The sequence below is a fragment of the Entelurus aequoreus genome, linkage group LG03 (genome assembly GCF_033978785.1).
Source record: "Entelurus aequoreus isolate RoL-2023_Sb linkage group LG03, RoL_Eaeq_v1.1, whole genome shotgun sequence".
Taxonomy (NCBI): domain Eukaryota; kingdom Metazoa; phylum Chordata; class Actinopteri; order Syngnathiformes; family Syngnathidae; genus Entelurus; species Entelurus aequoreus.
The window spans coordinates 52184977-52199295 of NC_084733.1; the positions used below are offsets into that span (position 1 = coordinate 52184977).

General features: G+C 38.8%; 1 protein-coding gene across 5 annotated transcripts in view; it reads left to right on the forward strand.

The window, feature by feature from the left end:
- Positions 1 to 14319, forward strand: part of kif26ab (kinesin family member 26Ab) — a 175475-nt gene that overhangs the window by 144572 nt on the left and 16584 nt on the right. For all 5 annotated transcript variants that reach the window (XM_062042121.1, XM_062042122.1, XM_062042125.1 and 2 more), the window contains 6 exons: positions 6328 to 6543; positions 7380 to 7473; positions 9782 to 10044; positions 10819 to 11002; positions 13248 to 13407; positions 13736 to 13898. In XM_062042121.1, coding sequence (XP_061898105.1) covers positions 6328 to 6543; positions 7380 to 7473; positions 9782 to 10044; positions 10819 to 11002; positions 13248 to 13407; positions 13736 to 13898 — 1080 coding nt within the window. The remainder of the gene's footprint in view (positions 1 to 6327; positions 6544 to 7379; positions 7474 to 9781; positions 10045 to 10818; positions 11003 to 13247; positions 13408 to 13735; positions 13899 to 14319) is intronic.

Sequence of the window (14319 nt, forward strand, 5' to 3'; positions counted from 1 at the left end):
AATTAATCCTGCATAAAAACACCTGCGTGTTTGTTATGCTAGCTCCTATGCTAGCTCCTAGCTCCATAGAACACGCCAATACAATTCAAACACCTGATCAACACACACAATCACTCAGCCCAAAAGACCGTTCACCTAACCCAAGGTTCATAAAGCTCATATATTTTTAAAAAGTTACGTACGTGACGCGCACGTACGGTCAAGCTATCAAATGTTTAGCAGCCAAGGCTGCATACTCACGGTACCTGGTATTCAGCTGGGGATGACTAAAACAGTAAATAAACACAAGACATATATTTACTCTATTAGCCACAACACAACCAGGCTTATATTTAATATGCCACAAATTAATCCTGCATAAAAACACCTGCGTGTTTGTTATGCTAGCTCCTAGCTCCTATGGTAGCTCCTAGCTCCATAGAACACGCCAATACAATTCAAACACCTGATCAACACACACAATCACTCAGCCCAAAAGACCGTTCACCTAACCCAAGGTTCATAAAGCTTATATATTTTAAAAAAGTTACGTACATACGCAAAAAAAAGTTGCGCACATACGGTCAAGCGATCAAATGTTTAGAAGCCAAAGCTGCATACTCACAGAAGCACGTCTGCGTCTTTGTCATCCAAATCAAAGTAATCCTGGTAAGAGTCTGTGTTGTCCCAGTTCTCTACAGGCGTCTGTGTATCGAAGTCAAAAGTCCTCCTGGTTAGAGTCTCTGTTATCCGAGTTCTTCCATCTTGACTGCATCTTTCGGGAATGTAAACAAAGAAGCGCCGGCTGTGTACTGTTGTTGCTGACTACGTTCGAAAAATACGTCCATTTCGCACCGACAACTTTCTTCTTTGCTTGCTCAGCTTCTTTCTCCATAATGCAATGAACATGATTGCAACAGATTCACGAACACAGATGTCCAGAATACTGTGGAATTATGAAATGAAAACAGAGCTTTTTCGTATTGGCTTCAATGTGGAAGGCATATCCGTGTTCCCCGGGTTACGTCACGCGCATACGGCATCCTCAGAGGCGTTTCGAACCGGAAGTTTAGCGGCAAATTTAAAATGTCACTTTATAAGTTAACCCGGCCGTATTGGCATGTGTTATAATGTTAAGATTTCATCATTGATATATAAACTATCAGACTGCGTGGTCGGTAGTACTGGCTTTCAGTAGGCCTTTAAAGTTAAGACTAGTTTAAAGTTATCTTCATTGAAAAGTACAGTGCTTTTCCTTCAAAAATAAGGACACTTCAATGTGACCCCAAACTTTTGAACGGTAGTGTATACATCAGAATCAGAATCAGAATCAGAATCAGAATAGTTTTATTGCCATTGTTTGAGAACGGGTTCACAAACTAGGAATTTTTCTTGGTGCAATCGTGCAACATAAAACACATATAACACATATTTGGTAATAAAAAGAGCTGTAACTGAGTGAGCTATCAGATCATGTTATAGACTTAGAAGGATATACATGTATATCTATATATCTGTATATATATATATATATATATATATATATATATATATATATATATATATATATATATATTGTATATTTATATCTATTTATACATACATATATGTATACATAGATATATAACTTTATATATGTATGTATATATATATATATACTTACATATATAATTTCACATACATATACCTATATATACATATACATATATGTATACATATACATTTATATGTATATGTATACATATATGCAGTATACGGTATACACACACACACATACTGTACTAGGCATGATAACAGCTGGATATTTCTGTGTAACAGAAGAGTGACTGACTGATGATTGGTTTTTGGGATTTTGTCTGTGTCTAATACTTTTGACACATTTTTATAGCTTTAAAAAGTATCACGCATGCTGCTGTGTGCTTGGCTCCGTTTTTTACGGAACATTTTTAAAATGTGTGGGTTGTTCAGCATTACTGAAATAAATTCCTAAAATGCTGTAGAAAAGGGTAAAAGCTAAACACACAAACACTCCCAATATGACTGATAGAATGCTAAACATATTATAGACCACCTCAAAAAACTGAATGGAATTTTACAGCCTTTTCACTGACCACACATGAAAATAAATAGGGTGGGATTTATAATATTAACTATGAACGATAAATACATTGAATATTAAGAACATGTGAACGTCTCTCCTTTTTACTTCCGACGACCGTCTACAGATCGATCTTTCACAGTAAAGCAAAATGCAACAGATATGCAACAAACACAGTGAAACAAGACTGCAAAGGACAAAAAAACACCCACATATCCATACAACAATAATCCATATAATATCACTTTTCTGCAGAACAGAACTTTGTTGTTGAAATCTGCTTTTGCGTCCCTCCCTGACACTCATGTGTTGCTGTAAACAAACCCCACCCACTCTGCTTCTTTCTTCGTCTGCTTGGAACTGCTGAGAAGTAGATTACCGTAATAACCTGTATATCACCCAAAAGCACAGATTCTAACCATTGGAATACTTGCTATAGTTAAAGACTTACGAAATTTGATAAATGCACTGCGCATCATAATGGCGGCTCCAGCTGCTATGGTAAAGGTTTAAACAAAATAATTTGGTCCAATGGGCCGGGTTGAAAAGCTTAACGGACGGCCCTTGGGCCGTAATTTGCTCAGGTCTGCTCTAGACCCTACTTTTGTTTTTTGCTTGTCTCGATTTTAGAGCAACAAACTCAACAGTATATAATGCTACTGATGTACATGTCGAACAGAGGGAGAAAGCAGCAAGACAAATGCTTCATGCGCTACAATCTGAATGACTTTTGGCATAAACCACCCGTCTTGATCGAAATTAAATTTTGATCCGAACGTGTGTGATCGGGTCAGAATATTCCGAAAGGCGTTTTTACATGAAGCATTTGTATTCCGGTTAGGCTGATTGTGTCCATGTGCACATAGTTTATTTTGGTACAAGAAATCTCCTGATTTGTGATCATCCACAGGTGATCCTCCACAATACCAATCAGGCACAAATGATATGCGGTCCCCTTCAAGGTTTCTCATTGTAGTAGAGTAGAGTGGGTAGAGTTTTTCATTGCCCTGATGTGGGATCTGAGCCGAGGATGTCGTTGTGGCTTGTGCAGCCCTTTGAGACACTTGTGATTTAGGGCTATATAAATATATTTTGATTGATTTATTGATTGATATCAGCCCTCAAGCCAAAGGCAAAGTGGCTAAAGATGAAGGCAGACAGGAATTAGAAACAAAGAATAAAAGCACCGGTAAGGAACTAACCAAAAAACACAATAACATAGCAACAAAGTCCAACCTATAATGGGCAACCTTGACATCACGTCAACACATACACGCACGCACACACAAACACACACACACAAACACACACACACACACACATTTAAAAAAACAAAAACAATGTTCACTGGCTTTTATGCATCTTTTGGCCAATCTGTAGCCTTGAATAACATAACTGCCTAAAATTGTCAATATAGTAACATATTGGATGTGCTTTTAATGCGTACATTAAAATTTACAGTCAAAGCTTTCAGCCCTGTAGACAACATGAACAAATGTATATTTTAATCTCTCATCGTGTTACAAGTCGCAAGTGTGTCTGCCGTGGCAGAGAATAACATCAGCGCATGTAAGGTAATAACTTAAACGCTTTAAAAGACACAATCCATACAGGTGCTGGAGCCATCATTTTGGTCCTACAGGATATTTTAGGAGAAAAACACATGTTTATGTTACTTATGTAGAAACATATGTGGTGTGTGTTCAGTTAGTACTGCGGTAACCATGGTAATCATTATAAGTGGATGATGTCGCTCATGATAATGTAACATTTAGAAAGGCATGATTGAGACCTGTGTGTTAAAATGTGTGTTTGAACTTCTTAATTTTCCAGCCATACGAAGCAAATAGGGGGTGTGGGGGAGCTGAACAGTAGGAAGAGTGAGTAGGTGGGATAAGAAGGGGGGCCATATGCTCCTACACTCCCATGCTGGTGAGCTTCTCCTGGTCCAGAAAAACAACCTGCTGGAGCGCTAATCCCTCCCTGAATGTCGCTTCACACACACTCATATTCCACACTCTCTGCCTTGACTTTCAATGGACACCTTGCTTCCTCACACTGACACCATTAGGCATTATGTTGACCCATCAGGTTTGCCAGTCAATGTGGGATTGAGTGTTTCCATGGTAACCTTTCGTGTCCATCAACTCTTACACAGAGAACGTGATGCTAATGCACAATGCAGCAGTGAGCGCTCTATTTGGAGGCTGAGCCATATTCAGAATTCTTTGTCATTTTTTTCCTTTTTGTCAGCGTGCACTACTGTTCAACTAAAAAGATGGTTGGCGTAGCCTGTAATTTTTCTCTCCATGTGGTAAACCTGGAAATGCATTCTTGCATCCTTTTGGCAATTTTCATGCTTTATGTCAGTGTTATTAAACTCGTCGCCCGGGGGCCAATTCCAGCCCTGAGTTCAGTTCAAAACTTGGGAGATAACATTTTTTGTAGCAAATTAACAAAACACTAGAGTGCCCCTCCACTACTTTAAACACACTGGCAGATCCTTGCATTGATATTTTAACCTTCCTAGCAAACATAGAACACTGGGGGCTAAACTCCTGATTTACACAATTGAGGTGTTCCTCAAGGCATCCCATTGAAGAGGTCATATTATGATTTTTTTGTACATTCAAAACACTTCCTTGTGGTCTACATAACATGTAGTGGTGGTTCTTTGGCCAAAAATGTACAATAGATTATGTTTTACAGAACGTTTTCAAGCTACTTTCTTGTGGGCAGTTTTGTTTATGTGGCTCCACTTTGACTGTGTCTTCCTCCCGTCAGCCGTGTTGTCGTTTTTAAGCACTTTTTTATTGAGTCTACTGATGGATATAAGTTTGAAGTATACGCTACTTTGTATTAGAAGCGGAGGATGCATGCGCATGTATGAGCCAGTCTGCCCCAGAACAAGATAGATAAAAAGAAGGAACTTATTGACTACGGTGCAGACCACAATGGTGTAGTCGCGCATAGCACTTCGGGTAAATCTTTAACATGTATGGATAAATCCGCTGATGTCCTAACTGGGAAAAACGTCTCAAATTGGGCAAATTCCAAACGGTTTGTTTGGAAGAATTAGAAAGAAGAGCTAGATTGTCTCTGCCATGCCTCCATGGTTTAATTTAAAAATATTCGGGACTTATGCAGATCCCAAATACACAAAATCAGGTACCAATATATAGGAAAAGTTGGTTTTGCATGACAGGTGCCCTTTAAGTCCTCTCCTTTCTGACAGTTACAATGTTTTTGTAATATGATTTATGTAATAAAGTTGCTGCTGTGAATTGTTTTTTTTTAGATGCAGTCAGTAGTAAGAATGTGTATCGTTAGGATTTTATGGATATTGATTCCACTGTCGGTATTCCTTGTCGATACTGGTATTCATCAAGACTTTTTATTCTTATTGTTGCTTTTTATTTTTATTCTTATTGTAATATTTTCTATTTTATTTCCATTTATACCCCCATTATTTACTTTTTGCTTTTTAAATTTGATCTCAATTCTGTACACTGCTGCTGGAGTTTTTATTTTCCTGAGGGAACTCTCCTGAAGGAATCAATATAGTACTATCTATCTATCTATTGTTGTGTTACAAACTTTTGTGTGGTGTTGCTTCCTTATATGTAATTGTTCAAAGCTGAGACATTGTATCATAATTACAATTGTCAGCTGGATTAAAAAAATACAAATAGTCCTATCAATTGTCCAGAATTTAAACGGTCCTCCTGGACCAACTCAATTAGGAACCGGTGCCAAAAAATACTGGTACTTGGTATGGATCCCTCTAATAGTCTTTTTTTCAATATCATTAGTTATATTAATAGTCTTCCTTAAGGTTCATATTTAGGTTCTCTCTTTTTTATCATTTGGGCTATTCAACAAGTGGCCTACGAGTTCAGTTCAAAATACTTTTTTGCAGCAGATTCTTAAAAACACTAGTCATTGTGATGATCTTTGACTACCGGTAGTTTGTTTGCAGAAGGTCTTTAAAAACAGCAGAGCTCTCTCGTTATACTGACAAAATAAAATTGACCAAAATCAGTGCGTACTGAGTGTAGAGGATGTTGGTTCAAAGGAATACACAAAATAAGATTGATAGTGAAGGGAGAAGTTTACCTCACAGGCCTTAGCTTTCTAGAAACATGCCCCACAATACAATTTAGTTGAATAACACTGATTTACTGTATGTTATCTGGATTTCTAATCCAACCCGTTCTTATTTTGCTCCCTTGCTTTTTGTCTGGTTGTAGGTAAAAGTGATGATGCGTATTTGCCCGTCTCTGGAGGCTACGGACTCGTCAGAGTCCCTGTCCTTCTTGAAAATGGACAGCAGGAAGAAACAGGTAACCCTCTACGACCCTGCATCCAGCCCGCCGCACTCCAGTTCAGGACACAGACGCTCCGCCACCGTTGCCGTCCCAAAGATATTCGCCTTTGATGCTGTTTTTACCCAGGATGCCTCACAAGTAAATATACGTGCATGTGTGTTTCTTTTTTTGGTTTTTGAGGAGGACCGCCTCTCAAGGGCAAAAGAACATCTTAATACTGACAGGGAGTGGCCAGGGGCTTAGGGGAAAATACTGTCCTTGGGTCCTTGCACTCATACCAGCATGGGCCTAACAGCTGGGCCCTTTAAGCCCTCAAGGGAATTGTTTGAATCCACTGCTGTTATATCTAACCTCTCCTTCCATAGAGCTGCTACATCTAATCTCAGCCTTTTGGCGAGCATACCTACTGACACCAAAGACAAAAGGTCACATCCATGTTTACTACATTGCAACACTTTTACCTTGTCACTGCTTTAAACAAACACTCCAAAAGTTCCTCCAGAAGTTTGCATGAATATGTTAGCAAATAAGAATATCATCACTTTGAGAGCTTCTCAATTTAGAGCAAGTGTTTTCATAAGTAAGCTGCTGATAGTTTTAGCCTAAAACGTTTTTCGCTCTGCAAAGCTGAGGCCAACATGCTAGATTGCACCGCTGGGACAGCGCTGCTGGTGGCTAACTGTATCAGCAAGCTGCCGTGCCGTTAGAGGCCTTGTTTGCTGTATGATGAATGGGAGGGGGGCCTCAGCTGCACAAGCTTCGTCCCAGAGGACTCATGTTGTAACAGATTGCAAAAATGAGTTACACGCTGAAGCATGTGCACACACCAGAGCAATAAAATATATAGAAGCCATTCATGTGATTAGGATAAGCAGTGCCAAACAAATGTTTATTTAAGCTACTTATGGTTGTATTGTTCATTGTTTGTTGGCTTGTCCCCTATGTGGCTGTTAACTGTTGATGCCGTTCCGCAGGCTGAGGTGTGCTCAGGGACGGTGGCTGAGGTCATCCAGTCTGTGGCAAACGGCGCAGATGGCTGCATCTTCTGCTTTGGCCAAGTTAAGCTCGGTAAGATGCACCCCTTGCCAGAAAACACACCTTTGTTAGCTGGAAGCAACTGTCACTGCTGTGTGTGTGTTTTATTTTGACAATTGGTCTGTTGGTGCACAGGACTAATGTGAGTATCAGGCTTTCGCTCCCAAAAGTGGGCTATGTGAGTCTAGTTAACATGCAGTGACTTCACATTAATACCAAGTATCTAATAGACTTAACATGTTTGTAATTAAAACAATCTTCCCAGAAAAATTAATGGAAGCAACATAGGTTTGGATACAATATAGTCCAATGGTGTCAAATTAGTTTTCTTTGAGGGCCACATCGCAGTTATGGCCGACTTGTAACAGTGATTAAATGTATAATTGCCTCATGATATATTGCCTCTGCATTTGATTATATATATATATATATATATATATATATATATATATATATATATATATATATATATATATATATATGTGTGTGTATATATATATATATATATATATTTTTTACGTTTTTACGTATTTTTTTCAAGGACTACGTTTACACTGCAGGCCAAAGTGGCCCAAATCGGATTTTTTCAAAATCAGATTTGACGAGAAAATAAATTGAGGTAATATAATGTATGAATGGATATATATATATATATATATATATATATATATATATATATATATATATATATATATATATATATATATATATATATATATATATATATATATATATATATATAGCAATTAATAACATTTTTATTTAAAACGTTTTTTTCAATTTGGCTTCTCATGATCATGAAAATACAATAATCGGAAAAAAAGATTAATGGGCCGCACAACGTGTATGCAAATTCTGTAGCTTGTGACAGTGAAACTGATGAGTGAGCGTATGCATAAAAAAATGACGTCTACTAGAAGTTTAAGATCTCATCACGGTTGCTACTTATTAATCGACACAGCGCTAATCAATAATCACTAAACTCAACAAAAAAGGTAAGGCATATGATTTTTGTGTTGAAAATAACCGCGGACGGAGTCACATAATTGGCCAATAAAACTGAATCTGCTGATAAACGCAAAATCAGGGAAATTGACATATATGTAAATGAAATGTTGTCATTGTGAGGAAAAGGAACATTTGTTTCGGAAAATAATGTGACCGGAAGCATACATTAACCATAAATGGAACAATGTCGAGACGGGCACTTAAAACAGCGGCTAAACTACAAAGCTAAAGCTAGAAAGAACAATCAATAGACCGACAACACATCTCATCTGTTTGTGTTGTTGTGAACGACATCATGGATGTAACGATAATGTAGAAAGAGGACAGCAGCCGCAACTTGAAAGTTGTGGCCGAGCTCTTCTTTTTTTTTTTACAGCCTCAAGTCCTTTCTTTACTTGTCAAGTTAAGCACAAAAGAACAGCACACTTCCCCCCTTCACAATAAAAGCCTGGTGCGCCACATCCGGTCTAAATGTTTCGAAAAGTACCTTACACATACATGATGAACTTAAAGCACTTATTGATACATTTACACAATTCTTATGCTTTGACCTAAAATATTGGTCAAAATTGTCCCAAGATGTATTGCACCAATAAATGTAAGGATTTTGGAAAAATCTGATATGTCACTTGAGGGCAAAAAAATCAGATTTGATGTGCAGTAAACGGGACCAAGGTGACAAGCACATATTTATCTATTTATTGTTCTTTTACAAAAAAAAAATGTGTACAGTATATAGTATATTTCTTGTTGCATGATCAAATAATATTAAAGGTTAAGAGATATGCAATTTCATTCAGTATATATATTTTTTCCTGTCGAAATAAAAAGAACAAATACATTTGTTAAGAAAGATGAAGTACTTTATCGATGCACATTATTTACTGGCTTTCGCCGGCCATATACAATGACGTGGCAGGCCAGGTCTGACACCTGTGCCAGACTATTAGAGCCCCACAAAAGAAGTAAAATCACGAGAGAAAATAGGAATAATATTTTAAATTAAATTATTTTTTGTTAATATTACCAATTAATGTCAGTAGTTTTATAGTCCAGGTTGGTAACAATATCACATTTTTATAATGGATTTAGTTACATGTTTTTGGACATGTTACATTTTTATTTATAATACTATGATACCGTTCTCATAACGAGTTATGATTATTTCTGTTCTTCTCCCCCCCCATGCTCCAATTAATCTATTCAATTATTCACTGACTGGGTGCACAATCGACGAAAGCAAATACCAAAAACAGTTTTTTGTTTACTTCTTTATTAGTTATCATAAGCCATGACTTGAATGTCCTCCTATATATACACATCCTGTTGACAGGCAAGACCTACACCATGATTGGCAAAGACAGCTCCACGCAGACCCTTGGCGTCGTGCCCTGCGCCATCTCCTGGCTCTTTAAGCTCATCAGCGAGCGCCAGGAGAAGACGGGCGCTCGCTTCTCCGTCCGAGTGTCAGCGGTGGAAATATTTGGCAAAGACGAGGAGCTGAAGGACTTGTTGTCTGAAGTGTCGACTGGGAACCTGCAGGAGGGCCAGTCTCCTGGCATCCACCTGAGGGAGGATCCTATTTGTGGCACTCAGGTAAAAAACGATCCACCTCTCCACACTCTTGCGATTTAGCTTTCTTTCTTTTTCTCTGTGGGTAGTACAGCACATATGTCTGCATAGTAACACTAGTCTCTTCATGATCAGCATCATTCCAAAATGTGTGTCTTATCTTGTGTTGTGTGTTTCAGTCCCCCAGGTAGCATAGTCCATCTCTAACCTGCATGCCTCTAACTTTAGATCTCCACCAAAGCCATCCATGTGGTATTGATGGCTTTCTACTTACCTTTGTATTGACTCTCTTGTCCGCATTTATCACGTGTGTGTGCGTGTGCGTGTGTGTGTGTGTGTGTGTGTGTGTGTGTGTGTGTGTGTGTGTGTGTGTGTGTATATATATTATCGGGGGACGGTGTTGGTTTGAAAAGCCCCTCACAGGTGTTGCTGTCAGATGTTTGGGGGAATGTTTCTGCGCTCACTTCAAAGACAGTTTTCTTCCTCTGTGCAACCACATGGAGGTTCCCTTCCTCTCTCATCATCATCATCCCATCCATGGTGAAGGGCTTACTTCTGCTTCCTGCTGCACCATTACCTTTGCTAATCTTCCTCCCTCTGTGCACATATCTGCTGGTTTAATTGCCCCTGAGACCCAATCTAATGGCCAAAGAATATGTGTTGGGGTCCAATTAACCGCTTTCCCTCTTTGCTCGCTTCCTCCCTTTTTGGTCCTGTTCTGTTTATGTAGCACCACGTGGTCTCTTTTGCTCACCCCTCTCTTTCTGTGACACCCCCTGCCCCCAAACCCCTCTGCAGCTTCAGAATCAGAGCGAACTACATGCACCAACAGCCGAGAAGGCAGCTTTCTTCCTGGACGCTGCCCTATCTGCCCGGAGCACTAGCCGGCCCGATGCGGACGAGGAGGAGCGCCGCAACTCCCACATGCTGTTCACGCTGCACATCTACCAGTACCGCATGGAGAAGACTGGAAAGGGAGGAAGTTAGTGTCATTTCTACAAGTTCTACAAATGTGGTTCCTCCCTGGGACCTATATTTACTAAAATATATCATATACAGTAGGACTTCAATTTACAAACTTATTTGGTTCTGTGTCGGAGCTCTTAACTCAAATCACTTGTATCTCAAATCAACGTCTTCCATTGAAATGAACTGAAATCAATTGGTGCCCCCGCCCCCCCAAAAAAACCCAGCACAATCTTAAAGGGTGACATGCCTTTTACAAAGAAAACAAACGTTTGGATCAGTGGTTCTTAACCTTGTTGGAGGTACCGAACCCCACCAGTTTCATATGCGCATTCACCAAACCCTTCTTTAGTGAAAAATAAAATGTTTGTTTCTTTTTAAATTCAAGACAAAGTTATATGTTTTTGGTAACACTTTAGTATGGGGAACATATTCTAAGTAACAAAGACTTAATTTAAAGTTATTTGGTTAGGGTAGGGTTACAGGGTTAGGGCCAGGGTAAGAGGGTTAGGGTTATAACAAGGCCATGCCGAATAAGGCATTAATAAGTACTTAATAATGACTAGTTAAGAGCCAATATGTTACTAACGTGCATGTTAATAAGCAACTAGTTAATGGTGAATATGTTCCCCATACTAAAGTGTTACCATGTTTTTTTTACTGGTGCACAAAATGAACCGTGCATGAACATCACCTTGTTCAAAGAACAAAACCAACACAGTGCATAAACTCACAACAAATTACACACCTGCAAATCAGTGTGACTTCTGCTGTTGCCGTATCCGTAATACGCCGATAGGGAGTTTTTATTTACACGATGAGTCGGGTGTGTTTTGACCTCCGCCGAATCCCTAAGGCCGACTCACCGAACCCCTAGGGTTCGATCGAACCCAGGTTAAGAACCACTGGTTTAGATAATAAATATTGTATTAAAAACAATATAATAGAAATGTAGTACAAACGACTACAGTAGTTTTATGAAGTACCGTAAGGATAATGTATATAATTTCCATTGAAGAGTGGACTTCTACAGTATCTCCTTCCAGCTGCTTCTCAGTTAATAACACCATCAGCATCTTTTCCATATTTTCCTTGATAAATGTCTGCCGTATTATTTTAACATTCTTCTCTAGCGTTACACTCATTCTGCTTCAGCATGGTGCAGACGAGCTATGCTATACATAGTCAACCACCTGCTCTGTTATGTTTTTGATTATTTCTTTCTTTAATTCAATGGATATCATTCAGTTTTTCTGAGCACTGTTCCTTACACTCACTTACTTCTTTCCCATGCTTGGAAAATTAAGTTATGTCGACTTGTAGTTTTAAGCTAATGCTAGCGAGAAAGCTCAGATGTTTTGGGCAAATATTACGGGGTTTACTATGCCAACTAATCGCGGGGATGCTTATAACTCTAATTTTTGCCTTAACATAAATCATAACTTTTAGCCAAAAGACAGCTCTTATCTCAAAACACTCTTAAGTTGAGGTGCCACTGTACTATCTTAACATTGACATACGGTAAATTGTCCAATTAATGCCTCTATTAAATTTAAGTCGCTGTCTGCGATGTCTACAAAGGGAAATAACCGCCAAAATTAGCGCTGGATCCAAAGCATCAGCATTTTTATTAACTTCACAAGATAGTAGTAGCATTTGAAGTACCGCTGCATGCACTTTAAAACGTTGGTTACTTAGCTCTTGGTGTGAAACTCAGCATGTTATACTCGCAGTAATGTTGTATACATTGAGCGGTATTAATGCTGGCTAAGCAGTTTGCGCCTTACCACTGTTGCTGCTGTGTTTATGCAATATACTTAGGAGTAAAAAACTACGCACAAAGCTACAATTCCCTTTACAGTTTCTCATGCACTCTAAATCATTATTACAATTAAACATTAACATTTTTACATATGGTATAATGAGTTTTCAAATTTTGAGAAGTAGCAGCGTCACTCCAATTAACTCCACGTTCTCTTTGCAGTTTGGGTAAATAAATGCTCCCGCTTTAATTACAGCATTGAAGACATACTGTGCAGAAACTAATGAAACGATTGAATTTACTTCAGAAAAATGACTTTTTCTTTACCTGCTTTTAGTATTTCAGTCTGCAAAACTGCACTACTACTATTATTACATCAACCGGTGTGGTAGTCAGCCAGTCTAGTCTAGCCTACGCTGTGTCACTCTGAGTCCTTAGGAACTTTGTAGACATAATGGATCTGTGCTTTACTCACTCATTTCTCCTTCTGCCCTCCCAGTGTCTGGCGGACGGAGCAGGTTGCACCTTATTGACCTGGGGAGCTGTGAAAAGGTCCTGAGCAAAAGCCGAGACGCAGGGGGTGGTGCTTGTCTTTCTCTGAATGCGTTGGGAAATGTCATCATGGCTTTGGCGAATGGAGCAAAACACGTACCTTACAGGTGGGAAATACTCCATTCATCACAGAGCCTCTACAAAGTTTATTCTCAATGTCATTGTATCAGGCAAGTCCCAGCTTGCAGTGTTACCCTGTCACATGTGCTCCTAATTATTCAGTTTGTTGAGCTTGCCTCTTATGACAGCCTTTGCAGCTGTTTATAATATATTGTACTAAGTGAGGCTTGGAAAGATTTATTATACATCTCTTTTTTTACCCCTAGTTGAAAATGCTTCATCCTAGAGAGAGTTTTGAAACCATGACAGCTCTCTTTATTGTCAGTGTGATATATAACAGGGCTGTTTGCTAATAACAGTGTCTAACTCCTGCAGGGACAGCAAACTGACAATGTTGCTGAGAGAGTCCCTTGGCAACATAAACTGTCGAACCACCATGATCGCCCACATCTCAGATTCTCCCGTCTACTACGCAGACTCGCTCACCACGATCCAGCTGGCATCTCGTATACACCGCATGAGGAAAAAAAAAACAAAGGTATCGAAGACCAATGATAAAATAGAGCAATAACGAAAATGTGTTTAGCATTTTTATAATAGCAAACAATCAATCAAGGATTTAGCAAGTTATTATTCCAAAAATCACTACACCCATAATAACTGTTTCATTTGATACTTAATCAATACAGAGTAATCATTATCAAACATTTAAGTACTGATGTTATACTATTTATCATTCTATTCACTATGTCTCTTCCTTGCGATGCTAAATGTGTCTTCCTCATGTAGCTCTGGAGCTATTAAGCAAATTAATGTGTGAATGCCTCCGCACATGAAAGATTATCTGTGCAGTAGGTCGGGTGGTAGTTTTTCTCTACTCCTCAACACATAATCGTGTAATCAATACCACCGCTTGAGGAATTGTGCAATGCATTCCTTGGTATTAGGAAAATAAATGG